The sequence below is a fragment of the Sapajus apella genome, unplaced genomic scaffold, assembly GCF_009761245.1.
Source record: "Sapajus apella isolate SASKATOON/1434 unplaced genomic scaffold, GSC_monkey_1.0 scaffold149, whole genome shotgun sequence".
NCBI classification, from domain to species: Eukaryota; Metazoa; Chordata; class Mammalia; order Primates; family Cebidae; genus Sapajus; species Sapajus apella.
Genome location: NW_022437089.1, coordinates 237,302 through 263,572, shown reverse-complemented (window position 1 = coordinate 263,572; position 26,271 = coordinate 237,302). Strand labels below are relative to the sequence as shown.

The following is a 26,271-nucleotide window of genomic DNA, read 5'->3' as shown; positions in this document are numbered from 1 at the left end:
AGGTGGGGCTTACCTGAGTCTGAATCCGGTTCAGGCCCCGGAACCAGAGGATCTGGCCCCTGCGGAGCTCCCGCTCGGCGTGGTCGATCTCTTCCTCGCCTTCAGCAAGCTCCTCGTCTGTCATCTCATCCTTCCCTGGCCCGTGCCCAGCTTCCTTCAGGCACTTGAGCTGGCTGGTGGGGATGGTGGCAATGACCTGGGGAAGCCACACAGAGATGGCTGTGAGAGCCGGACTGAGCTGCGTCTGCCTGGCGTCAAGGTCCGCTCTGCAGAGGGAGACGCCAGCCTCCTTCCTCTAAAGGATGTCATTTGCTTTTTGTGATTAGGCAAAGGGGGTAAAGCTAGAGCAGCCCCCATCTCTGTCCCCCAGGAACTGGCAGCCCCTGGGGAACCGGCGTAGTGTTCCCCCAAGGGGCTGATGTGCATTTTCAGGAGTATGCGGAGCTCTGCCCACCCCTCCTCCATGGAGTCCCATTCAGCCAAAGGGCCCAGGAGTGGAGTGCTGTGTAGCAAAGGCTCCTGGGAGAGATCGCTAAGCCCCTGGAACATCCTGCCTGAAAGCAGTGTGGCTTACCAGGGCCAGGGGCTGGGGGCCATGCCCCATACTCTACACTAACAGCTGGCCCTCCGGGAGGCTGGAGATGGAGGCCAGCCACGTGAGCACAGCACGGCTTTGTGAACCACCCCAAGAAAAGCTGTGGACACCAGGGCCGGGTGAGCTGCCTTGGTTGACAGTACTCCCTGCATGTTGCTCCACACCGTTGCTGGGAGACACACCTGGAGCTCTGGCCTAGTCTCTCCTGGAGAGGGCATCTCCTGGGGTAAGACCGGCCTAGAGAAGACCTGTGCATCGGGGGAAGGTGGGAAGTGACAAGGAGGGTGGCAGGTGGAAAGGCAGGAGTGAAGAGAGGGCCACTTCCCAGTAGCTTTGCATATTGCAGGCCACTGGGAAGTGGGGGGAACAGTCTAGAAGGACACAGGGGACGCTGTAGAAAGGGAGTTCTAGAATAAGATGTCCCATCTGCCTTGTGTGTCTGAGCCAGTGTCCTTCTTGAACGTGGCCAGGTGGGGACTTGAGGACTGTTCACAGACATTCCCTTCTATTAGTTTTTCACTTGAAGAAGCTTTATCTTTGTAATTGAACAAGGTTAAAAATGAAAAAGACAAGCTGGTAACCCTGAGAGGCTGAGCTACAGGCTGGTGCCATGTTCCTGGGGGGAAATGGAAGGCCAGTGGCCTGGGAGCTTGAAGGTCGAGAAGAGGGCCTGGCACCCCCTTGGGCTGTGGTTAAAGTCCATGTTTCAGGAAGTGAAGGGACCAGATTCTAGTGTGATTGAGAGGTGAGGTGCAGTAGCAGAGGAAAAGGAGAATTCTTAAATGAGTCAGAGGAATTGGGAGGACTGTCCCCGAGGACACTAATGCTGGGGTCGGCAAGAAGGCTGGCATCTATAGCAGCTGCAGCAGCCCCTGTGGTCAGCACAGAGAACCAGCAGATCAAAAACAAAAGCCAGGCCGAGCATGGTGGCTTCTGCCTGTAATCCCAGCACTTTGGGAGGCTGAGGCGGGCAGATCACTTGAGGTCAGGAGTTCAAGGGCAACGTGGCAAAACCCCGTCTCTACAAAAAATACAAAAATTAGTCTGGCGTGGTGGAATGTGGGAGGCCGAGACAGGAGGGTCACTTGGGCCATGATTGCACCACTATACTCTACCCTGGGCAACAGAACAAGGCCCTGTCTAAACAAACAAACAAACAAACAAACAAAACAAAAAAATAGAAAGAAAAAGAAACAAAAGCCAGAATGTGCTCCCGAGTTCATGTGTTGAAGTCCTAGTGCCCAGTGTGGCTGGATTTGGAGTAAGGAAGTGATCAAGGTTCATTAAGGTCACCAAGGTGGGGCCCTGATCCTACTGCATTAGTGCTCCTAAGAAAGGAGACACCAGAGACCCTGCTCCGTCTCTCCACCACATGAGCACAGATTGGGGAGGTGGCTGTCTGCAAGCCAGGAAGGAGCCCTCACCAGGAACCGGACCTCTGCCTCCCTGGTCTCAGATGCCCAGCCTCCAGGACTTTGAGAAAGTAAGTGTCAGTTGTCCAAGGCTCCCAGTCTATGGTATTTTGCTATGGCAGTCGGAGCCGATGAAGATGGAGTAAGTGGATCCTAAACACCCAGGCTGTTTCTTCCTGATCTGACTGTGGGATCCCAGAAACTCCCGGTGTGTGTCCTTTCCAGCAGACCAAAAGATTTCCTAATTTCTCTAGAGACTTTCTCTTCAGACTTTGTCTTCACCCCATGGCTTATTGACCAGAGTGCTGTTTGATTGATTTAAAATATGTAGGGATTACCCAAGCTACCCACCCAGTTTGAAAGGACAATTTTTGACTCTTAACATGGAAAGGGGAGCTATGGGCAGTTTTCCTGGGCCATGTCACATCCCGGCCATGTTCCTTTGCATTCTTTTGCTGACACCATCCCTTGTGGCCTGTCCCTGGGTCCTGGTGTGTCAGAGGCCTGAGGACACAGTATGCTTCCTGGGGTGTGGACCCCAAGGCTCTGGAGCAGGGTTAGGGCAGTGGGGCCATCACAGAAGCTGTCTGTAGGGCAGTCTGGAATGAGGGGCAGGGTTGTCACTCACCTGTCCCCAGACCAGCTCCCCAACACCAACAAACAGGCACCAGAGCCACTGTTCCGTGGACAACGGGGAGCAGCTGAAGGGCTTCCCGCCAAACTGGACGATAACAATCTACAGAGGGCAGGTGAGAGAGAGAGGCAGGTCCAGCCGCAGCTCCCCAACCACCCTTGTCCTCCAGTGCCTTGAAGGCCCAGCCACCCTGGTCAGTTCCCCCAGGCACACAGGCTGCTCCCTTCGAGAGGACCACAAGGCCAGGGGTGCTGTGACAGAGCAGCGTGTGGCCCCACCGCCCCTGGGTGCGAACCAGAGGCTGTGACACCAGGCCTGCGGGCACACCGGACATACCTGATTCTGGAGGACTCTAGAACCTTCTGGTTACCCTGCCTTGGCCTCCTGCCTCCTTGGGAGGCATCCAATTCTCAGGGGCAAGCTTTCCAGATGCAAACACCCTGTCCCCTGTTGGACTCTCACAGTCCGGGCCACTATCTTCCTGCCTTCAGTACCCAGGGCCAGGTATCAGACAACCGGGAGTGCCCCTATGCCCTAGAACTGCTGCAATGACACAGCCTAGCCAGTCCTGAGCCTACCAGCCATGCTGCCTCACCCGCTCCTCCCCGAAGGAACCACAGCACAGGCTCTTGTCCACAGCTCCCACACCCTGGCTCCTGCCTGGCGCTCTACCACTCGGGCCCCTGTGGTGTGCCATGTCCCCTCCTCTAGGGATCTGTGAGTCATAAGCTGTCTTTCAGTGGCAACTGTCTCCTGACCTATTGGCCTTACTATACCTCAATTTTTCTACAAAAAAATTGTCTCACAGACAGTGGGGCTGACCAGCCTGTCCACAGCCCTGTGGGAAGCAGAGGTTAGTGTGGCAGCACTGATCACAGAGGGCATCTGCAAAAGAACCTTCTGGAGCTATGGCAGCCTCGTGCCAAGGAATTAAGTACTAGGAATGGGAATGGCAGACGTAGAGGGGGCCAGGGAGGACTCCTTCCAGCACCTGTGAGAAAAGTTAGTTCTGATGAAGGCTCATGAAACCCTTTTGGAAACCAGTGGGCTAACCCAGGGCGAGGCCAGTGATATTTGGAAGATGACGAAGGCCCGCTCCGCCATGCAGAGAGGACCAGGGGCTACAGGAAAGCCAGATGGGGTGGGGCTTCTTCTGGGAGTGGAGGTGGGGAGGCCCCTACCTGGATCCCGAAAGTGCCCAGGACGATGGTGCAGAAGATGGGGTTGCTGAAGATGCCGTCGAAGACGTTCCTCTCGCCATGGATCTTGCGGGCGTTGATCTCGTTGAAGAGCTGCATCATGACGAACGTGTTGAAGATGATGGTGTAGTGCTCTGAGGGGGGCGAGTGCAGAGGCGCGTTCCTCCCGCTGTCGATGTCGAAGAAGAGCTCTCCTGGAAAGTGGGGGCGCGTGCATGAGGGAGCAGCCCCCACGGGTGCCGGGCAACATTCCCCACTCAGGCACAGCCATCTCAGTGCGTGACGCGTCACTCAGGAGCGAGACCATAGTGTGTAGCTGCCAAGAGGGGTCTCTTGTCCCAGGGGATGGCCAATTCCAGCTCACAGACAAGGCCACAGATAAGGCAGCCAGACCACAGGCTCAACCGACCAGAGTCCTGAGACCCTATCAGGCCAGGGACAGTCCCAGGGGTGGTGTCCCTGAGCCTGAGGGCAGAAGGAAGAGGTTAAGAAGGGATGCTCTTAAGCTGGCTTTCCTTAGATGCCCTCCTCCTCCCTCTCCCTCTCATGGTCCCCCTCATCCCACAGCATCCAGCACAGCACCCCTGTCACTCCGTGGGAGCAATCGTCACGGGGTAACTGTGGGCTGTTCTGTTCCTAGGGTTACCATGGCCACTCTGGGGCTAGGTAGAGGCTGGGAGCAGGATGTCAAGACAAAAACTGTTTTTCAGCTACTCAGGTGCCTGGGAGGAGAGGCTGAGAAAGAGCTGCAGGCTCCCAGGAGGCCTCGCTGGAGGAGGGTTGCTGGCCTGGCCCATTTGCCCCTTCCCCTGGGTGCTGTCCAGTCAAGAACTGCATCGTCCCACCCCATACTGGGCCCGGGGACACAGGCGGAGGGACACCAGACAGAATCTGAGCCCGAGGTGCTGGCAACAGTGTCCCGAAGGCCTCCTGTGTATCCCTGGCCAGCCTACCGACAAAGAGCAGGGTGAAGATGATGATGAGCTGGTACACGGCGTGGCCGAGGATATTCTTCATCATGGTGCGGGAGATGAGGGGCTTGTCACGGCCATATGGCTTTCGCAGCAGCAGCGACTCTGTGGGAGGCTCCGTCGCCAGGGCCAGAGAGGCAAAGGTGTCCATGATCAAGTTCACCCATAACATCTGCACGGCTTTGAGAGGAGAGTCCTACGGAGAGGAGGCATTCACCTTTCCGTGGGCCGCCCGCCCGGGAAGGCCCGGGGTGGAAACCCAGTCACACCTGGGGGAAAACTCCTCGTGGGGTCCACATCACTGGGATTTCACGCCCATGAAAACAGATATCTCCTTTAGGCTAGCGGGGCGTTTTCTCTGGGCTGTCACACGCCCGCCTCCCTTCTCTCACCTGGTGGCAGTGATCTAGAAGGTGTGCTCCAAATCCCTCGCAGGAGGTGAAAAACCCCAGACCACAAAACAGCCTGACGATGGGGTCTGCCATTTGGGGCAACAGAGTGAGGGCTGCTCTCCTTGTCTCCTGTACCCCAGGAGGAGGAGGAGGCAGAAACTCTGAGCTGGACCTTTCTTCTCAGCTCCTCTGAGTTGTTGGTTAAAAATCAGCCTCACAGAAGCCAGACACACAAGGCCACGTACTGTCTGATTCCATTCATAGGAAACTTCCAGAACTGACAAATCCACAGAGAGAGAAAGCAGATGAGTGGGTGTCAGGGGCTGGGGGATGGGAAGTAGAGAGTGGCTGCTCATGGGGACAGGGTATCATTTTGGGGTGAAGAGAGTTTCCGGGAAGACAGTAGCGATGGTTGTGACATTGCAGAGGGAGATAAACCTCTGAGTTATGGAATTTCAAAAGGTTAAAATGGTTCTGGTGAAGTTTGTTATGTTTGAAAAGACCAAGTTGATCAGCAGGCATTTCAAATCCCTGTCAGCAAGAAACGGGTATTTTTTTGCACCCCCTTTCTAAGGGCGGGGGGCAGCAAAGAAAATCTAGATACTCACCCATGAGGAAAATGGGACTATTCAGAAAGCATTCCCATGGTACACATAGCCCACACAGAAACTCATACACAGATGTTCCTGGCAGCACTGTTCACAAGCGCTAAAAAGTAGGAACGAGCTACGTGTCCATCAGGACAGACACACTGTGACGGTCTGTACCATGGAGTGTTCTGAGGCCATGAAAAGGCAGGAAAAACATGGTGCTAAGCCAGATGCCAGACATGAGGCCACATATTATCTGATCCCATCGGAATGAAAAGTCTGGAACAGGCAAATCCATAGACCCAGGAAGCCTGTGAGTGGTGGCCTAGGGCTGGGATGTTTGGGGGGCAATGGGGAAGTGACTGCTCAGGAGCACAGGGTTTCTTTTATTTAAGATGATGACAATCTTCTGGAGCTAGATAGAGGCAATGGTGAATGTCCTCAAAATTCGAGTGTGGAATTGTGTGCTCAAAAATGGTGAATTTTTGGCATGTGAATTTGATCTCAATTAAAATAATCTGCAGCAATGAAAACAAAACCCTCACTCTTATTAATCTGGCCCTCAGGCCTGAGCCCAGGTTTCCTAGCCGGGTCACGGTAGCCCTCAGTGCCTACCTGAGTAATGCAGGCGCCTGTGAAGGCCACGATCACAGCCACCACGTTGACTGTCAGTTGGAACTGCAGGAACTTAGAGATGCTGTCATAGACGTTACGGCCCCACATGACTGCCTTGACGATGCTGGTGAAGTTGTCATCGGTCAGGATGATGTCAGAGGCCTCCTTGGCCACGTCGGTCCCTGCGATGCCCTGACGGGTGACACACACACACTCACACACACAGAGTATTTGGGGAGTCCTTTCCCCAGCCCCCCTGGATCACCTGGCTCACCTGGGCTGGCTCCCTGCCCTTCCCTTCTGAATAACATCCCACCCCTCCCCTGCAAAGCCAAGAACAGGACTGATTTTTATCTCACACATTCTTATACTACACACAGTAAGTTGTCACATGTCATGGTGATGGGGCCTTCCTCATAAACACAGAGGGTACTGATGACATGGCATCAACACGGCTTTACACATAAAGGCCAGCTGCCGCCACGTGGCCACCAACCAGCCTGGTCTGTTCTTAGCACTCCAGAGAGGCTTGCTGTGTAAGGCACGCTGGAAAGCCCTGCAGGGGACACCCTGGGCAGGCGCAGTTGCAGCCGTGCCAAGCTGCTCAGCCCTCTCCCCTGCCCCAAGTCTGGCCCGTGAGAGCCGCTATCTCGTGAAGCTTTCGCTGGAGCTCCTCTCTGGGCTACAGGTGCCGGGAAGGACTGGGCTGGGTTCCCCAGGTGGCCTACCGAAAAAGGAGCCCAGCCTCCTGTGGGACCGCAAGCAGCCATGTGGGTGGCGTCTGCAGGGCCACCCTGCTCAGTGGGTGAGCAACAGGAAGGAAGTACAGAGGAAGAGCACATTTGGGGACTCTGCTCACCTCATCTGGGGCTAAGGGTCCATTTAGAGAGGACTGGGGATAGGCAACTCCATCAGTGATGAGCCCCGCCCCCACTCCCCTTCCTCTCCACAGTACATCTTGTCTAGGGCCCACTATCACCTTGGGCATTACAACAGATGCCTTTAAACACGTGTTCCCTGACTGGCAGAGCCCACACAGGCCCAAGTGGCCCGGATGTGAGAGAAAAAACCTTCAGTCACTCTGTAACCTGCCCCAACACTAGCTCCTACTTCCTGGTATAAAGCTAAAGTTCATGGGACACACACAGGCCCCATCTGCCGTGGTGAGTTGGGATGCCAACTGGGTGGTTTACCATGGCAAAGCCCACGTCTGCCTTCTTGAGGGCCGGCCCATCGTTGGTGCCATCCCCAGTCACGGCCACCACCTGCCGCTGCTCGCCGCTGGTGCTGTCGATAATCCCTGGAAGACAGATCGGGGCAGGGCAGGGCTGGGCCAATCTGTCAACACATCTCTGTGAAGCCCTGCCCAGGGAGCTATGGGGGCAGGTTGGCCATGAAAACCTTTTGGGATTGCACACGTGCTGACTGTCCCAATTATCTGTGCTCCCTCTCACCAGGACCATCTCCTATCCCCAAATAAGCAACCAAGTCTCACTGAGTGACATGGCCAGGGTGGGAGGATGGGGACTGGGGGCTGACTGACTGGTTAAGGTCTGGGGACATGATCCCGGGTCCCTGGCTCTAGACCCATTGCTTCTAGAGAAAGGCTATGTGACTTGGAGTGAGTCACTGGCCCTCCCTGAACCGCTGTTCCCTCATGGGCCCCAGCCCTGCTGCTCTGGGCTAATGGGACAAATGGACCTGGCTTCTTAGGCAGGCCCTGGCTATCTGTTTGGGAACCTGACTTTTGGCATCAGGGAGCAGACAACCTCAGGCCGACCACCCCAGGAAGGCGTGGGAGCTCAGCTACCTTTGACCAGAGTGTGCTTGTCGGTGGGAGACGACCGGGCCAGCACCCTCAGCTTGGGCCACACCTTGTCCAGCCGCTCCTGTTCTATCTGGGGAGGGGAAGCACAGGACGCTGCAGAGCTAGGGTGGGCACGAGGGGGCAGGGAGGAGAGGGGGTCGGGGGCAGCAGACAGCCGGGTGCTACCTCGCCTTTCTCGTTGCGGATCCGCCGGTTGAACTCTTTCCCTTCCAGGCACAGGAAGTCCTCGCCAGGCTGGATGATGCCGCATTTGGCCGCGATGGCCCGGGCCGTGTTGATGTTGTCCCCAGTCACCATGCGAACTGTGATACCAGCACGCTGGCATTTTCGGATAGCTTCAGGGACCTGGAAGAGACAAGAGAGGTGGGTGGGGCTATCGAGGCAAGACATCTTTTGTGTCGATCAAGTAGCCCTTCCTCTATCAGATCTGCAGGCAGCGCAAGGTCCGGCAGAGGTGACAGTAAAGCCAAGCCATGGGTCCCGATGCAGGGTCCCTGTGGAGGCATGGGCCCAGAGGAGGCCCAGAGGGTGGTGGGGCTGTCTTGCCCCAGCCAAACTACAATGAGTGGGTGCTTCCCTCCTTCACCATGCCAGGCCCTGGGGACCAGTGACGACAGACCCAGGCCCTGGGGACCATCAGATTTACATCTGGAAGAGTCACCTGGGTCAACCTCATTTTCCAGCTGGAAAACAGACCCAGGGCTGCTGATCTGGGGTAAGCCTGCGTTATGGACAGGCTGGCAGGGGCCATGTTAGCCCTAAGGAAGAAGGAGGAGGGGCCTCGCATCCTCCGCCGCCTGCAGGGCTCCTACCTGGACTCCTTCCTCACTTGCCTCTGTAGCCTTTTTTTTTTTTTTTTAAACAATATAAAACCTAAGACATTTTTCTCAGGAGTTAATGTTTTTCCTAGAGTTGTAGGTTTTGTAGGATAATGTATTTCACTCCACCCTAGGGGAAGCCAAGTGTGGCCTTGGTTGTGTAGCACGCGTTTCAGTTTTCAAACGCAGATGCTCCTCAGTCTACGATGGGATTAGGTCCCAATGAACGCACGATACGTTGAAAATACCATAAGTCAGAGATGCATCTAATGCACCTAAGCTGCTAGACATAGCTTAGCCCAGCTCGCCTTACACATGCTCAGAACACTTGTGTTAGCCTAGAGTGGCGCGAAGCATTGAACACAAAGCCTAATCTGGAATACGGTGTTGGCTGTCTCATGTAAGTCACTGAGGACTGCACTGAAAGGGGGAAACAGAAGTCTTGTATGGAACTCGAAGTGAAGTTTCTGCTGAATGCGCATCACTTCTGCACCAAGTTCAAACATTGTTAAGTTGGGGACCTCATGCACCATATGAGAGTCGGGAAAAACAGAAAGAGAAAGAGGTTCCCCAGTGCAAAGGGTTGAGAGCAGGAGGCCAGGAGACCGGCTGGGAGATGGTGGCATTGTCCCAGTGGTGGAGGGACAGGGAAGACAGTTCCCAAATGAAGAAGTATGTGGCTCTTCAGGCTTGGGGACAGAGAGACAGGATCAGGCAGCTGATGCCACTGAGGCGGAGGGGCAGGGAAGCCAGGTTCAGAGTTTGGGGACCTGAATGAGGAGGTCAGGCCTAGGCAATGCGCCTTGTGAACTCCGCTGGGTGAGTGCAGAAGCCCTGGGGGGACAGTCGCTGAGCCCGAGGAGGAGAGAGCCTGAGAGTGGGCAGGTGTCTCAGGTGTGGCCAAGCCCGCAGGGCGAGGGAGCCTGGGGCAGGTGGGGTAGACACACAGGGGCAGGGAAGGACAGGGACCTGGGAGTCCCCACATGCTGGCGGCCCTTGAGGCCATGGGCAGGGGGCTGTGATCTCTGCCACGGTGAGCGCTGGGGGCCCCACTTCAGGCTGTGGCAGGGCGATCCAATGATCCCTGCGGCAAATACCACCAGGTGGCCTGGAAGGAGGAGCCCTGGGGTGAGTCCCTTGCTGCCAGCCTTGGGGACACTTTCTACTCTGAGGCTCTTGGGGTGCTGGATAAGATCAGGAGCCACAGGAAGACAACTCTCCATTGGGCGAGTGAATTCCTGTCCTGAACCATCTGGAAGCCACCCCTCTGCTGCCACCAAGTGGCCGTGACGAGCCTGAAAACCTGCAGCTGTGAACCCAGGCCTGCCACCTCCTCAGGCCAAATGTGTGTGGCCCTGTTCCTTCCCCATGACCCCAAAGGGCCAGGCCAAGCTGTCCTTCCTTGCCTGCTCAGCCCTGCTCCCTGCCTTCTTCCCAAGGCCCCACAGCACGCAGCCAGCCAGGTGTCTGGAGAAGTCGCCAGCGCCCCTGGCCAGCCCAGCCCCGGGTTCATTACCTCCCCAGAGGCACGCTTCCTGTGTTCCCCCTGGGCCCAGCCCCGAGGGCCCTCTTCTGGCTGCAGCCCTGTTGCACCTCCAAGCACCCTGGCAGGTTTCAGTGATGCCCCTGTGTCCTCCTGCCTGTTGTCTGCACCCAGGTCTTTGCTGGGCCCTCTGTGCACCCTCCTCAGCCACCATCGGCTTGGCCAGTCTTTGTGGGGGTCTTCCCGGTGTCCTCAGCCTGGCCTTGCCGCTGTGTTCTGCCACTTGGACTCTCTCTCTCAGCCACTCTCAAGCCAGAAAGGAGCTGTCCTTGCTCCTCAGGCCCTCCAACAGAGGCACTCGATGGCTCCTGAAGGGAGAGGCCTCCCCGCCTTTCCCCAGCTGTGGCCTTGCTTCACCTCGTTGGCACCCTCTCCTTTTGCTCTCCCAGGCCCAGCGGGGCCTGGGACTCATGCCCCTGCCTGCCTTTGCAGGGCCCATTTCCTTGGCTGGACTTCTGTCCCTGTCCTCTGCTACCACCCATTTCCACCAGGGCAGGCTCAAGGCGCTCCCTCTCCAGACGTTGTGACCATGTTCTCGGGACGCAGGGCTGCTCTGTTGACAGTACCCATGGCTGGCATTTAGATGCATTGTCTTTGAATTGAGTGTCTTTGCTATGTGATCCAATACATGAATCCCTGTCTCCCGAAGGAGCATCCCGAAGCTGCTTCTCCGGGGTTGCACCTGCATGCCCCAGGGCGGCTCCTGAAATACAAGGTCTCAGGCTAATCAGCGGGATCAGAGTGGCCCTGCTTCTCCCTGGGGAGACAGACGGGTACCTCCACGCCTCGAACTCTCCCTCCGGGACCTGCTATCCTCCACGCTTTCCAGGCTCTGCCATCTTTTCACAGCAAAGTGACTTCCCAGCATCAAAGCCGTGGCCAGCCTGACCTGTGCGCCTTCATTCTGCTCTTGCATCTGCCACGCGACCCTTGAGGCCCCCCTTGTCTGCACTCCCCTGGTGGCATCGTTCATACGGAGATACGCTTCTGGGCTCCCTCTCCCACCAGGACCTTTGCTGCGAGCTCTTTACGGGACTTCCTGCCCTTCAAGTGGTCCCAGCCAAATCCTCAACTAGTAAATGCCCATCCTGTCCCCCAAACCTGTGTCCCTCAGGCTTCAGCTCTACCTCCAGTTCATCCATCCTGGGGGGACCAGATCCCAAATGTTGAGGGTCTCTCTGCCACTGCCACCCTCTCAGCTAGAAGACGGTAGAGCTTGAGCTGGCCCACCCAGGACCTGTGCTGATGCCAGGGTGACAGCACCAGGACGGGGCACAAGTGGACTGAGGAGGGACCACAGTGACTATGTGTGAAGAAAGGCCGCCCCTACCAGTCCGGACAAGCTTGGGCAGAGGGCACAGTTACCAGGGCAGCTCACAGAGAAGGCGGTGGCTACCTCGGGCCGCACAGGGTCCTCAATGCCCACGACAGCTATGCAGGTGAGGTCACCCACGACCTCATTCTCATTGTCCCAGTCGGGTTCCTGGCCTGCAGGGAAGTCCCGGTACGCGATGCAGATGGTGCGGAGACCGTCACAAGCCATCGGCTCGATGATCTTCCTCACCACGTCGTCCCGGTCCCGAGGCCGGAAGCTGCGGAGTTCACCATTGCTGTTTAAGATGTTGGTGCACCTAGGCGGGGGTGGGCAGAGACAAGGTGGAGGAGGGGAGAGAACAACAGGAAACAGCGTTGGTCACATTGGATTGGTGGCTGAGCCCAGGACTGGGTCCTATCGAGAGGACAGCCCCATGTGAGAACACAGACACACAGGGAGAAGGCCGTGTGACCACACGCAGAGACTGGAGAGGGGCACCTGGAAGCTGAGGAACATGAGGACTGGTGGCCACCACTGGAAGCTGGAGGAGGCAGGACGCATTCTCCCCGAGATGCTCTGGAAGCGCTGCAGCCCTGCCCATATGCCCTGCTTTTGGACTTTTGCTGCTTGAAGCCCCCAGATACTCATGAACTGCTGCAGGCCGAGAGACCGGGAGGTGGGCAGGAGCACATGGCTCACGGCAGCACCACCACAGACTCCATGGGGCGAGGGCATGGACCATGGGCAAAAACTGAACTCAGTGGACAATCGTTATCACCAAGTCCAGGCAGCCACAGTCTCATTAGAGCTCTCATGACTCCAGGAGCTTCTCAGGTGGGGATAGGAGCTGAGGGCCACAGAGGTGGGCGCGGTGGAAGACACCAGTGGGGCTGTGAGTGCCAGGTGCTGCCAATGCATGGAACGCTGGTGATGAAGGAAATGATGTTACAGAAGCTGTAGGGATGGAGGGCCTCCTACGGATGTGGATGCACCCATGGAATTCTCACACCCCTTCCCAGAGATGAGTATCCTGTGATCTCCGTGCCACAGGGGAGACTGAGGCATGGGAGTAGGGGGCAGTAACTTGCTCATGTACACACAGCCAGCACAGTGAAGCTGGGCTGGGCCTTTTACTGACAGTCCCTCTGTGAATCCCGGTGCCCGCCAAAGGAGAAGCACGAAAGAGGGCTGAGGCTCCCACAGCAGGAGGGATGGTTCTGGTGAGGAGGGGCCCTGGCCCTGGTGGGGAACGCTGTGCCTGGCAGAGTTCTGGGCAGAGTGCTGTGGGTAGGGAGGCCAGGCAGGACGCACTTGGTGGTCCAGTCTGCTGAAACCAGAAAGAAGGATGATCCTGGGCCTTTGGGGATCCCTGGATGTCCTGCAGAGGACCCTGTCCTGAGGGCCCTGGGAGGACAGCCATGAGGAGCCAGGTGGGTGGGGGACAGAGAAGCCAAGGCCAAGAGTGTGGAGTCCAGGAAGGCTGAGTGGGCGTGGGGACACCAGGGCACCTGCAGGTGAAGCTATGCATGCTCCCTCCCTTTGTTCTAACAGCTTTATTGGGATATAATTCACACACCACGCAGTCCAGCCATTTAAAGTAGACAATTCAGTGGTTTTTAGTCACAGACTTGCACAACTGTCACGTCTCCAATTCCAGAAAATTTTCATCATCTCTAAAAGAAACCCCATGTAAGCAATAACAAGAAAACAATGTAAAACAAACACTGTCAAGAGAGTAAAGACAGGCCTCGGCGTGGGACAGAATGCGTGGAAATTGCATAGCTGATAAAGGCCTAGGATCCAGAACGCATGATAAAAACACAAACAATCCAACTCTGCAATCAGCGAAGGCACTCAGCACATCAGCGTCATTGGTCATCAGGGAAACAGACACCTCCTCATGGCCACAAGGGTGGCCCCACCAGCACTGCCACACCAGAAAATAAGTGCTGTTGAAGATGGGGAGAAGGAAGGACCCTCGCGTGTCAGCGGTAGGAATGTGAAATGGTTCTGCCCCTGTGGAAAACACCCAGCCATTCCTCTCCTAGGCATCCATCCAAAAGAGTGGAAAACGTGGGTTCACAGCAGCATGACTCACTACAGCCAAAAGGTGGAAACAACTCACGGGCAGGTAGACAGATGAATGGACCTACCAAATGTGCTTTACCATGCACAGAAAGCAGGTCCCGGCTGGGCGGTGGCTCATGCCTGCAATGCGGGGCGGGTGGGCCGCTTGAGCCCAAGACTTCAAGACCAGCCTGGGCAACATGATGAGACCCTATCTGTACAAATAATTTAAAAATTTGCTGGGCATGGTGGTGTGCACATATAATCCCAGCTACTCGGGAGACTGAGGTGGGAGGATGGCTGGTGAAACTTAAAAACTTAACACTAAGGGAAGAAGCCAGACACAAAAGGCCACACAGAGTAGGAGTTGCTTGACAGGAAATGTCCAGAAAGGCGAATCCATAGAGACACGAAGCAGATGAATGGGCACAGGGGCTGGGGAGGGGTGTGGAGAGAGGCTGCTCATGGCTCTGGAGTTTTTTTCTGGGGCGATGGAAGTGTTTTGGAACTGGGTTGTGGTGATGGTTGCATGATATTGTGACTGTGCATTCAACTGTCCACTGTAAAGTGCTTGAAATGGTGAATTTGATGTTTCCCTCTTTGACCACAATAGAAACAGAAACTGCCAGGTGCCTCCCTGCTGCCCACTCACTTTTTCAGCAGGATCTCTGAGGCCCCCTTGCTGAAGAGGCGGAAGCCGCCGTCAGGCATGCGGATGACTGTGCTCATGGACTTGCGGACTGAGTTGAAGGTGTACACTTTGTAAAGTTTGTCTTCCGGGATCTGCTCCCGCACTGGCTGGAAGTCCCGCTTCAGGTCCAGGACGAAGCCCAGCAGGGCGCACTCCGTCTTATTGCCCACCTGGCGTGGGAGGGCGCCTTCCTTCTCAGGAGGCTGCAAGATGAGTAGGGCTAGCATGGCATTGGGGACCTGAGACCTCCCTCCATGTCGTCCCTGGGGCTCCAGCTCTGCCCCTGTGTGGTCAGCACATTGTCAGGGTGTGGGAGGCAGGGAGCAGAGGAAGGTCTACCTAGAGGACTGCAAGGGCCATGCCTTAGCTAAGGCAGTTTCCCAGCATTTACTGGGCTTGGAAGGGCCTTCCAGAATTGGCAGGCCCTGCCCAACAGCCAGAGCCACCTGCGAGGATGGACAGGAGGGTTAGCGGCACCCCAGGGACCACTGTGGCTCCAAGCAAAAGTTCTCAAGGGGGGCCTAATGAGCGCCTCACAACAGCTCCCCCGGCACCCTGGCTGGGCCCTCCCCTGCTCCCACCCCGGCCCTGTCCACCCGCTCCTGCCCCAGCTCACTAGTATTTTGGTGGTATAGGCACTGTTGATGGAGATGGCATGGACCAAGAGGTCAAGGATCTTAGGGGTCAGGGCGCTGGGGGCCGGAATCTCTTTGTAGTGGGTGTCCCCTAGATAGGACTGGACCACGGTCATGCGGTTGGTGGTGAGCGTGCCCGTCTTGTCGGAACAGATGGCTGTGGCATTGCCCATGGTCTCACAGGCATCCAGGTGGCGCACCAGGTTGTTGTCTTTCATCATTTTCTGCAAAGGGTGGGGGCGGGGTCATTTGGCCCAGGTGCTTGTTGGGGTGGGGGAGTGAGAGATGTCAACACAAACATCACATGACTCTGTTCTGCTCCGCCAGCTCCACGTGTGGCACTAAGCCCACTGGGAATCTTGGTCAGCCCTGAGCCAACAGCAACGCTCTAAGGCATCAGCAATCTCATCTAATGGTGGGGGCGGGATGCGCACCCAGGGCCTCCCCTGCCCGAGCCCCCTCTCAGCTACCCACCACCCCTACCACTCTCCCACCTCACCACCCCACCCCTGGCTCCCCCACCCTCCTCCCATTGCCTCCTGCTGTCCTGGGCCCTCTCCCGACCGCTGCCTCCCCGCTTGGCATCTGCAGGCAGCACCTCCACCCCCTTGCCCACATTGTGCAGATACTGACCCCCTGGGGACCCCACCGCCTGCTTTCTGACGGATCAGGAAAGCTGCCCACTGGGTCCCTGCCCAGCACCTCCCTTCCTCCCTTGAGCCATCCCAAACTTCCCCCAGTTTATACTGTGGCGGGGAGGTGCCTAATGGCTTCCTACCCAAGTTTCCGCTTCTGTAAACGGTATCAACTGTAAGCTTTATGATTACCTTGACAGAGTAAGCTAAGGAGATGGTGACAGCAAGAGGCAGGCCCTCTGGGACAGCCACGACCAGCACAGTGACACCGATGATGAAGAACTTCACAAAGTACTGCACATAGACCGGCGTGCACTCTGCCAGCCACGTCCGGCCTTCCACAACAAATGTCTCAATCACAAAGTAGAGGACCAGGATGATGACAGTGATGGCGGACATCACCAGCCCTGCGACAGCCGGGGGAGGACAGAAAAGTGGTTGCCAGGGGTGAGGGAGGGAGGGAGACAGGACGAGGGAAGAAGAGGTGTGGTCACGGTCTCAGAGGCCTTTGTGAACGGCTTGTGGATTTGCCTTGCATTTTGGGATAAGCAGCCCTGACTTGGCTCAGCAGGTGAGTTGGGGCCTGTTTGCAAGGGGGCTCTGTGTGGCCTCTTCTGGAGTCCTGCTGGGGCAGGGGAGTGGAGTTTGTGCCCTGATGGCATCAGAGGCACTGCTGGGGAGGACCAGCAAGCTTCTATCCCCCACTAACCCCCAGAAGTCGGGTTACCAGCCCCACATGCCCCCAGCTGCCTTTTGAGTGTGCCAGGGCAGAGCCTGGAGCCTTGGGTGGGGGCACCTCATGGGCAGTGGCTCGGTGTGTGACCCAGGGCTTTGGTCAAGGGTGTGGGATTTATGCTCTCTAGGGAAGAGCTGTGCCAGGCCCTGATGGCCCTTGCTGGCCCTGGCCTGTGCCCCTGGCTGCCTGGTTCCCACACCGCCTGCCACCTCCCTTCCACCTCACTCTGCACAGCCTGGGGTCATCTCCAGGAGCCCAGCATCTTCCATGACCAGTTGCTGGCCTGGGCCCACCACCTCCTGCCGTCCCTACCTGCTTTCCCGATCTGCACGGCTAGCTTCGTGAGCTTCCCCTGAAGGACAGACTTCTCTTTCTTGGGTGTGCTTGCTTTCTTCTTCTCCCGATCCTCCATTTCCCCACCCTCCGCACTCTTCAGGGGTTGCATTTCCATGGCCACTGCCCCATCCTGCTTCTTAGCTGCACACAGAGGAACCCCATCGCCAAGGTTAGAGCCTGGCTGGGGAGAAGGGGTTACAAGGGACTTTCATGGGGAAAGACATTCCACACCACAGAGAGGATGCAGGATTCAGTGGCGCTTTCTTATTGCCAAGTCCACCCACTTCCTTTCTCCCGCCTCCTAAGCCCAGGCTCTCCCGGCACTGTTCTAGGTGGGACAGAGATGGTTCTCTCGGGAGAAGTGAGGACAGACACAACACAAGGAATTTGGGCACACAGACAGGGTGACCGGTCCTGGAATGCCCCAAATAATACCTGAGAGCAGAGGGCTGTGGCCCATGGAATGTTCCAGAGCCCTGAACTGACTTGTCTGCCTACTGGTGTCCGAGTCACCTCCCACCTCCCTCAGGGAGGCCCAGGAGCCGGTGCACTGTCCTCCCACCAGCCAGCCCTGCACCTGCTCAGGTTCCATCTGTCCCTCCAGCACCCTCCCCGCCTCTCCCTGGAGCAATCCTGGCCACCCTACGTCCTCTTCGGCCCCAGGACTGATACAGCCACCTGGGGACAGCAGTCTCATCTTTCTCCCTTGCTACTCTCGTCCCCCGTTCACTGGGGTTCTTGGCGCTATGGCCATCACGTCTGCCTCCCCTTACTCCTGCTCACCTGGCAGCCCAAGGCTACTCGCCATGGCTCCTCTTCCCAGGGGCTTCAGGACGAAATGGCCCCACCCAGCTGGGCCCCTCTAGCTTTGCACCCCACCTGCTGCCACCTTCTCAACCCAGGGCTTCAGCCATCAGGCTGCCCCCCAGTGCCCTCCCAAACCCTGGTTGTCTCTGCCTGTGACCTTCCTGAGGGCCAGGACCTGCCTTGTCCCCATGAAGTCCCAGCACCTAGAGCTCGCTGCTGCATTGGGCAACATCTCCTCTGTGGGCCACACTGGCCTCCCTCACTCCCCTTCTCCTACTTCCTGAGCCTCACAGCCAGGAGCAGGCCAGCCCCAGGGTGTCGGCACCTGCCAGGCGTCTGGGGCTGAGAGGAGAGTCGGGTCTCTGGGCCTCAGTGGACCGCTCTGTCTCCCAGGTCCACAGACTTGGCTGAAAGGAAGCTGGCTTGGGAAACACCCTGACTGGTGCCCAGAGCTTCAGGCGAGTCAGCTCTTCTGGGCCTCAGTTTCCTCATCTGGCCAGAGTGGACCTGGGGTGCCCACTTACAGGTGAACCTCACAGCTGTGCTGGGCTAAGGTCTCCTCTAGGTGGCTGTGTCTGTGGCCAGGATGCCCTGAGCAGCCCCAGGGGTGTGCCCTCTCCTACCTCTGCCCCAGGATGGGACTGTGCAACTCACTCACCTGGTCTCTAAGTGCTGCTCCTGCCACCAAGGCAGGTGACCCTTCCCCCACACAGCGCCCTCCACCAGCCCACCCCTAGAGCTCCAAGCCAGTGGCGCCCGAGCAGCGGCGCACGTTACCTTTGGTCTGGCTACTCTCCATGGCCCCATCCTGCTGCTTGCCTACAATGGAAGAGGGATGACAGACACGAAGGCTTGAGGACACCGTGTGGCATGCACATGCACAGCACAGCCTGGGGTACATGGCAGAGGGGGTGGGGAGGAGGGGCCTGCTTGCTGGTGGCCCTGAGCGCTGCGCACTGCGGCACCTTCTGCATGCCCCGCCTCTCCAGGCTCACCCCGTCACCACCTCCCAGCAAGCACACAGTCACCATGAACACCAGCATTCCTGAGCCAGACCTGTGGTCTTTGAGCCTTGAGCCCAGACCTACAGTGAACCCCTAAAGCCAGCCCTGGATGGGCCCTGGGTCACACACGGCTGGCAGTGGGAGGTTCCCGGAAGCTGGGACCTGCTCCCTGCAAAGCAGCTCAAGGGGTTCACTTAGATGGCCCCTAACCCCTGGAAACTGGGCAGACAGCAACTAGGGACCGGTTTTCCCTGCAGCTACGGCCAGCAGTTAGCTCAGTGTGTGTGTGTGTGTGTGTGTGTGTGTGTGTGTGTGTGTGTGTGTGATGAGTCTTGCTCTGTCGCACAGGCTGGAGTGCAGTGGCTTGATCGCAGCTCACTGCAGCTTCCACCTCCCAGATTTAAGCGACCCTCTTGCCTCAGGCTCCCACGAACCTGGGACTACAGGTGCACACCACCACGCCCGGCTAATTTGTGTATTCTTAATAGAGACAGGGTTTCGCCATGTTGGCAAGGCTGCTCTTGAACTCCTGACCTCAAGTGATCTTCCCGCCTTGGCCTCTCAAAATGTTGGGGTTACAGGTATGAGCTACTGCGCCAGCCCCAGTGTGTATTTTAAAGGGACGAAGGAATAAGACTTTAGGACTCTGCCAAGTGCTTTTAGTTCATTGGTCAACCTAGGGCCACTGCATGGGAGTGCCCGCCTGAGCACCAGCTCGCAACAGCCCTGGAAGGCTGGTCTGGGCCCCAAGTGAACCCCTATGCAGGGACTCAGGTGGTGGGTGCAGCCACCCCTTCCTCTAGCTGCAGTTAGAGGAGCTTCCTGGGGGCCACATCCTCACTGGCCCCAGCTCTAGAATCGAACCGACCAGGGCAGGAGGGGCTTGTGGGCAACCATAGTAGCTGTGGTCAGTTTCCATCCAATAACTCATGTCACTGGGCATCCAGGGATACAGAGAGTGCCAGGTGGCTCCCAGGCAGTTGGCGTTGGGGTCTGGGGTCCCTGGAGAGCAGGGAGAGGCCCTCCACTCAGCCAGGGCTGGGGCATTCATCAGGCCTTCTCCGCCCAGGGTTCCTGTGGGCACAGAGAGCCTTCTTGCAGGGAGGGGAGACCCCTATGGACATAGGATGGCAGTGCGATGACCCGCAGCACAGCAGGGGAGACGGCAGAGCCTTGGGGCCGTGGGGGCCCGAAGTAAGCATGGACTATAGACCCAGCCTGCACACAGACCATGGTTGGCCTCTGGAGGAGGGAGGCAGTGGGGTGCCTGGGATGAGCATTGCTGGAAGAGGAAGGCTGGGCCTGGCCAGAAGACACAGGAGTGGGGGAAGGTGAGGAGGGGAAGGACACCTGGAGAAAGGTGTGTGGGAGTCAAGGTCAAGAGACGAGAACCAGGGAGGTGGGTGCAGGTAGGAGGGAAGGATCCTAGGTGTGTGCCTGGCAGGCCGCACCGACCAACGGGGATGTGGGGGAGCGACGGGGAGGGCGAGCAGGGAGCACCCGGTCTTGTGGCTATCCTTTTTCAAGCTCGCCAGCTGCTGCTCTTCCTCCAGGGCCCCCTCAGGGTTCCCTTCCTCCAGGAAGCCCTCCAGCTCTGGCTCCTAAGTAGCACAGCCTGAGGGCCTGGAGAGCGGGGTAGGTGGGGCCTGGGAGGGGCTTTATGGTCTTGTCAATTTCAAAGAGGAGGGGCCTGGAACAGTTGGGAAAGACACACTCATTTAGGGGACAGGAAAGGTAAGAGGCTGGGAAAGGTGGCCGGAGACTCCAGAGGAGCATGGGTTCCCATGGGCATGGGAGAGGGCCCTGTGTGCAAGGCATGGGGATGCAGCCCAGACTGGATGAGGCCCAGGGTCACCTATCTGCCTGTGCACCCCCAGAGCATTCACTGGGGTGGGACACTGCACTGAGCCCTACAGCGACTTGGGACTTGGTGCCACCAAGAGGAGCCGGTGCAGGGAGACACAGGCCCAGGCTGCCAGAAGGCGGGGCTCATCAAAGCTTCTAGGCCACAGGAGCAGGGGCTTTGGGCTCAGGGCTGACCTTTCCCCCGGCCCTGACTGCCTGACCCTGGCCCCCATGCCCTACACACTGGCCCCAGGGCCCTGGCTGGAGGCCCCTGGCAGGAAGCAGAGCCTTCCGATTCTGGCGGGGCTCCCTACCCTGTTTCGGCTGCAGAAGAGGCCAGAAGGGGCCATGGCAGCCATTTGATCTTGTCCATTAGGGCCTCCCTGAACAGTCCTCAGGTTCGAGCATCTGACGACTCTGCCCACTGCAGGGCCTGACGGTGGCAACTCCAGCCACAGGGCGAGCAATGGGCCCTTCTGGTGTAGGCTTGCATGGATTAGTAAGCCCCAGGGCCCTGCCCTTACCTGTCCCAGTCTCCTCTGACCTCTGACCCCCACCTCCCTGACTGCCTCCCATGCAGGCCTGGGATCTGTGGTGCCTTACTGGGCATGGGCCCTGAGGGTGGGCACGAGGGTCCTCGAAGCCCCTGTCCCTCTGACCCCATTCATGCCCAGGTAGGCATGGGGTCCTGAAGCCTTTGGGGATGGTGATTTCATGGAAGCTCCTGTCCATAGCACTGGAGGGGCCCTTGGCCTGCCAGCTTTCCGGGGGAAAATCCTCAGAAGAGGAGTCCCTAAGGAGAACCAGAAGAGAGGACCTGGCCTGTCACCCACTTGGGCTGGCTCTCTCTGAGCCCCTAATTGCAAGGGCCCGCAAAGGAAAAATGGGCTGCATGGAAGGAGGCCCCACCAGCGCCAGGGACTGCTGCGCTACCTTTCTTATCCTTCTTCTCTTCCTCCTCTCCGCCAGCTCCAAGCAGTGTGAAGATGATGCCCGTCTGGGAGTTCACACCAACAGCAGTCACCACCATTCTTCCAGAACCTTCCATGACATGCGTGCCTGGCACAGCAACACAGAGACTGAGACAGGAATTTGCACCACCTGGTGGGCACTACAGCTTGTCTTCCAGGGTATCCCAGAAGCAGGGATGCGGCGTCCGGGCCTCTAGAGGCCGTGTCCATCTTAAAACTAGGCTGAAGCCTCCTCCCCGACAGGGGGATAAACACTGGGCTACGTTGGAACCTTCTGGAAAGGGAACACTCCCTCCACTGCATATTCTCCCTGGTGAAGGCCACATGGCTGCCAATGCCCCTTGGTGCCAGGTTGGCTGGGAGGGTGGCCCTCACCTGAGAGCAGCATGGGGTCCTTGTCAGCTGACTTGCGCACGTGGTCAGACTCGCCTGTCAGGGAGCTCTCGTCGATCTTGAGGTCGTTGGCCTGGATGAGCACGCCGTCGGCTGGCAGCAGGTCTCCTAGAGCGGCGGGAAGCAGAGGCCTTCTCCCCACTGCCTCCTCCCGGCTCTACCAGGGGAGGCCCTATCAGGTGCCATGGGCCACCCGGGAAAGGGACTTGGGAGTTCCCCTCCTTCTGGGGGTTAGGGTGTTGTCCTGCTCCTAGGGAACAAGGTCATTTGCACCCTTTGTATGGGGGAGGCCCTCAGTGGAGGCTGTGGGGACAGTTGCTGTGTCTGAAACTCTCCTGCTCTGCTCTGCCCTGTGCTCCCCCACCTCCCCCACCTCCGGCCTCCTGCAGGTGACCACACCCACTTCACCGGGGAGAACCTGTGCTGCGCTCTCCTCTGGTCCACCCTCCCCGGAAATGAGAGCTGAGCTTCTGGGGCACTCACCGTACTTGACCTGGGCAATGTCCCCCACCACCAGCGCAGCCACGGGGACCTGGAGGAGCTGCCCATTCCGGATGACCGTGAACTTCTGCTCCTGCTCAATCCGGCTCTGCAGGCCTCGGAACTGCTTCTCCTTGCTCCAGTCATTGAAGGCCGTGACCAGCACCACACAGATGACGGACAGCAGGATGGCGGCCCCCTCGATCCAGCCAGCCTCGGCCTCGCCCTCATCTTCTGCGCCTCCTGACACATTCCCGCAGGCTGTGCCGAGGACAGAAGGGAAGCGGTGGAGGACATGTCACCGAGAGCCCTGTCACTGGAGTCTTGACATCCTGTGACCCTCCCCTCACCTCAAGTCCCATTCCTGTCCCTGCTTCCAGCCCAGGCCCTCACCCTCACCTTCACTCTCCTCTCCTGGCGGTGCATAGAATGAGAGGCCCAGAGAGACAATGGCAGCCACCTCCAGGATGATGAGGGTGACGTCCTGCAGGGCCTCCCACACCAGCTGCAGGAAGGTCTTGGGCTGCTTGGGCGGGATGAGGTTCTGCCCGTAGATCTGCCTGCGCTTCTCCAGGTCATCGGTGTTGTCCGCCAGGCCTGCACAGCACCCGGGAAGCACAGAGGAGAGGATGGGATGGGACCAGCAGGGCCTGTGTGTCCCAAGTCTCCTATGTGGCCCTGCCTGACTGCTCCTGGGGTGGGAGCAGCCCTCTGGGGCCGCCTGGCCAGCGTCTGGCTCTCCCTCTAGACAGTAAGCTCTCAGAAGGCAAGACCTGCACAGACCGCTGGGGAGGGGGGTGCACGTGGGAGCGAGCATGCAGCCCTCTGGCTGCTGTCACGGGGAGTCCCTAGCATGAGGAAGGGATGCTAGCCACCCTCCTCCTGACACGCAGATGACAAAACAGGCCAGGAGGCTCCCAGACTCCAGCAGGTCCCAGGTCCCTGTGCTGTCCTGACCACCTCTGCACTACCACCAAGGGGGCACTGGAAGGCAGGGGACAGGACCCAACAAGGGGAGCACAGAGGGGACCCAGCAGGGTATGGCCAAGGGTTGCCAGGACACAGGACAGAGGAGAACAGCCAACTGTCCACTGGGGAGGGAGCGAGTGTCCAGGGGACTTTAGTGGAGACATGGGGAGGGCCACCAATCAGGGGAGGCAGGGATGGCACCAGCCTGGCTTCAACCAGACACCAAAGACTAGGCCAGGGCTCTGCCCCGTCTGGAAACACCTCTCCAGCTCCCAGCCTATGAATTTCCTGCTCAGGCTTCTCACCAAAGCCCCCCTCCCCAGCTCTGTAAGATGGGGCCAGCCAGTCCCAAAGACTGGCAAGGTCACACAGCCCAATCTGTGGGGGCAGAAACACCCTGCAAAGAGGGCGGGTGGGGCCTGAAGGACAGGCGAATGAGCATGGTCAGTGCCAAGGGATCGGGACACTGCCCCCGGGCTGCTCATCAGGTGCTCCCTGCAGGGTGCAGGCAAGGCAACTGAGGCTGGAGGTGGGGAGGGCCCGGTGCCCATGAGTCAGGATAGAGCCTACACGGCCTGATAGGACCCAGCAAGCACAGGGCTGTCAGGACACAGCTGCTTGGTTCTCATGCGGTTCCAGGGCCAACTTCAAGTCCTCAGCCGGAGCTCACAGCCAAGGAATGCCGGCCCCCGCTGTGTCCTCTGAGCCCGCTGGGCTGTGTAAGTGCTCGTCTACATGGTGACTTGAATGACACCCAGAGCCACTCAGAAGCCCCTCAATCGTCCTTGCCCTCACAATCAGAGCCACCTGTCCCTATCCAATTCTGTCACTTGTCACCCTCGAAGATGCTCACTTCTCAGCCTTCCTTGGCCTGAAGGTACTGGAGGCTTACATGCATGACTGGCATCGAGGTATGGACACCCACTCAGCCACCTTCTCCGGGGGCAGGCATGTGGGATGACACTGTCCCCCCACATAGGGCCACCCTTGGCCCCAGGATTCTCAGCACTGGCTGATCCCAAGCCCTCCCGCGCAGCGCTCACCCAGTGCCCAGGGCTGTCCTGGGCGGTGACCAGATCCACACTGACACCTAGTGGACAAACAGCAGCTTGCCGCTCCCAGCCCTGGGCAGCTGGCCTCATGCTGCCATCTGCTGCAGGGACAAGGTGGCCAGACAGCCCAGCCCCAGCCTATGGGGCACTCACAGTTGGTGTGGGAAGGCACACAAGACCCCCTGGATGACTGCAGAACAGGGGTTAACTGTGGGGCTTCTGAGGAGGGCAGGGGAGGCCCCGGCCACGGTGGAACAGAAGCCGCCGCCCAAGCAGCCGAGGCTCATTTGACCCAGCTAGGCACTGGCCATAGGCGTCCTCCCCACCCAGAAGAGCTACAGCTGTCCCTGCCTCTCTCCCCCTGGCTCAGGTTTCTTCAGGAGCCAAAGACCTCTTGCTGAGGCCCGAGCTTGCCCCAATCGGGAGCCTGGGGGTGACGCTGGACCTTAGCTCCTGGGTGGTGGGGAGGGGCTGGGGACCAGGGACCCAACTGAGGGGTGTGCACCGCACTCTGGACTGGGACTGTCTCCCAGAATGACAGGAGCTAAGCCAGGTGGGGTCAGTACTAGGGGGTACAAGACCCCTCCCAGTGACTTGAGAAGAAGCACATGCTAACCTCGGGAGCTCTGGGGAGGGGAAGGGGGACTGGAGGGGCAGGAGAGGGCTCCCGAGACCCCTGGAGTTTCCACTGCCCTTAGCCTGGAGCCTCCATGTGAGTCTGTCTCCTGCCTGCCCTGCCTCACATGCCCAGTTCATCTGTGAGAGCAGCTGGGACCCTGGCCCCTTCCCCAGGAGCTCTCTCGCCCTGGTCAGCCTCTCCCTTGGCCTTGACCTGCCATTGCAGCTGTAGCCTGGTTCGTTCCTCCTTGGCTACACGGGCAGCTGCCCTTGGCCTGGCCCTGTGGTGTTAGCCTTCCTGTGGGCTTGGGGTCCTGATGACTGCCCCACTGCAGCACCCACTGATGAGGAGGAGGAACACAGATGCGGCCCCTCTGGCCCTGAGCACACGCTTCCCCAGCAGGCCTGAAGGCAGTCCAGGTCCAGGGCGTGGGGGCAGGGGCTGGCCGGTCGGCATGGACACAGATGGGTGGCTTGCCTGGAGCAGAGGCCAGATGCCATCAGAATTGGATTAGGAGCATCTTGTGCTGGCTTCCAGCTAGTCCTGTGGAGCCCGGGGGGGGACCGGGCAAGGCCAGGTTCCCGGGCAAACCCACCTCTCAGCTCAGCCTGAGGCCCAGGTTTCCTGACAACAGCAGCACAGTTTCCAGGATGGTTCTGGAATCCTCTTGGAGTGCTCCCAAGGCAGAGGGGAGTGGATCGATAAGCAGACCGCCAGAAGATAGTCCCCTTCCCACAATGTGCCACATGCCAGAAAGCACCTGCCCACGGGGGCGTGCCTGCCTCCTGCCCAGCCCCAAGTCTGCCCACCTTGCCAGGGGCTTCGCACAGGGCCTGGGACGCAACGAAGCCAGCTGCCCCCATGGCTCAGGCCCTTGCGTCTGAGGAATGAGGGGCAGGCGCATCCGGGCACATGACTGGGCTGGGGGATGTGGGGATCGAGTCACCCACTCTTGGCACCCAGACAGCTTGAGCCCGAGGACCTTGAGGGTTGAAGAAGGGAGGGGCCGGTTCTCTGCTGCTCATTCTTCGGGCAGCAGATCCAGGCCTGGCCGGCTCCCTGCACTGTGGCCTTGGGGACCGAGGCACTCGGAAGCCCATCAGAGGCTAAGCCACCCAC

General features: G+C 58.5%; 1 protein-coding gene across 9 annotated transcripts in view; it reads right to left on the bottom strand.

Moving 5' to 3' along the window:
- ATP2B3 (ATPase plasma membrane Ca2+ transporting 3) overlaps positions 1-26,271 on the bottom strand; it is a 60,180-nt gene that overhangs the window by 14,796 nt on the left and 19,113 nt on the right. For 4 of the 9 annotated variants that reach the window (XM_032265199.1, XM_032265202.1, XM_032265204.1 and 1 more), the window contains exons 3-20: positions 22,912-23,109; positions 22,516-22,773; positions 22,015-22,140; positions 21,602-21,727; positions 18,597-18,638; positions 16,989-17,189; positions 16,133-16,347; positions 15,287-15,529; positions 14,632-14,873; positions 11,994-12,228; positions 8,402-8,581; positions 8,219-8,306; positions 7,602-7,708; positions 6,409-6,600; positions 4,794-5,007; positions 3,823-4,034; positions 2,636-2,743; positions 14-196 (exon numbers count right to left, since the gene is read on the bottom strand). In XM_032265199.1, the coding sequence (XP_032121090.1) occupies positions 14-196; positions 2,636-2,743; positions 3,823-4,034; positions 4,794-5,007; positions 6,409-6,600; positions 7,602-7,708; positions 8,219-8,306; positions 8,402-8,581; positions 11,994-12,228; positions 14,632-14,873; positions 15,287-15,529; positions 16,133-16,347; positions 16,989-17,189; positions 18,597-18,638; positions 21,602-21,727; positions 22,015-22,140; positions 22,516-22,773; positions 22,912-23,109 (3,170 nt within the window). The remainder of the gene's footprint in view (positions 1-13; positions 197-2,635; positions 2,744-3,822; positions 4,035-4,793; positions 5,008-6,408; positions 6,601-7,601; positions 7,709-8,218; positions 8,307-8,401; positions 8,582-11,993; positions 12,229-14,631; positions 14,874-15,286; positions 15,530-16,132; positions 16,348-16,988; positions 17,190-18,596; positions 18,639-21,601; positions 21,728-22,014; positions 22,141-22,515; positions 22,774-22,911; positions 23,110-26,271) is intronic. The other 5 variants (XM_032265200.1, XM_032265203.1, XM_032265205.1 and 2 more) reach the window with 2 other exon arrangements.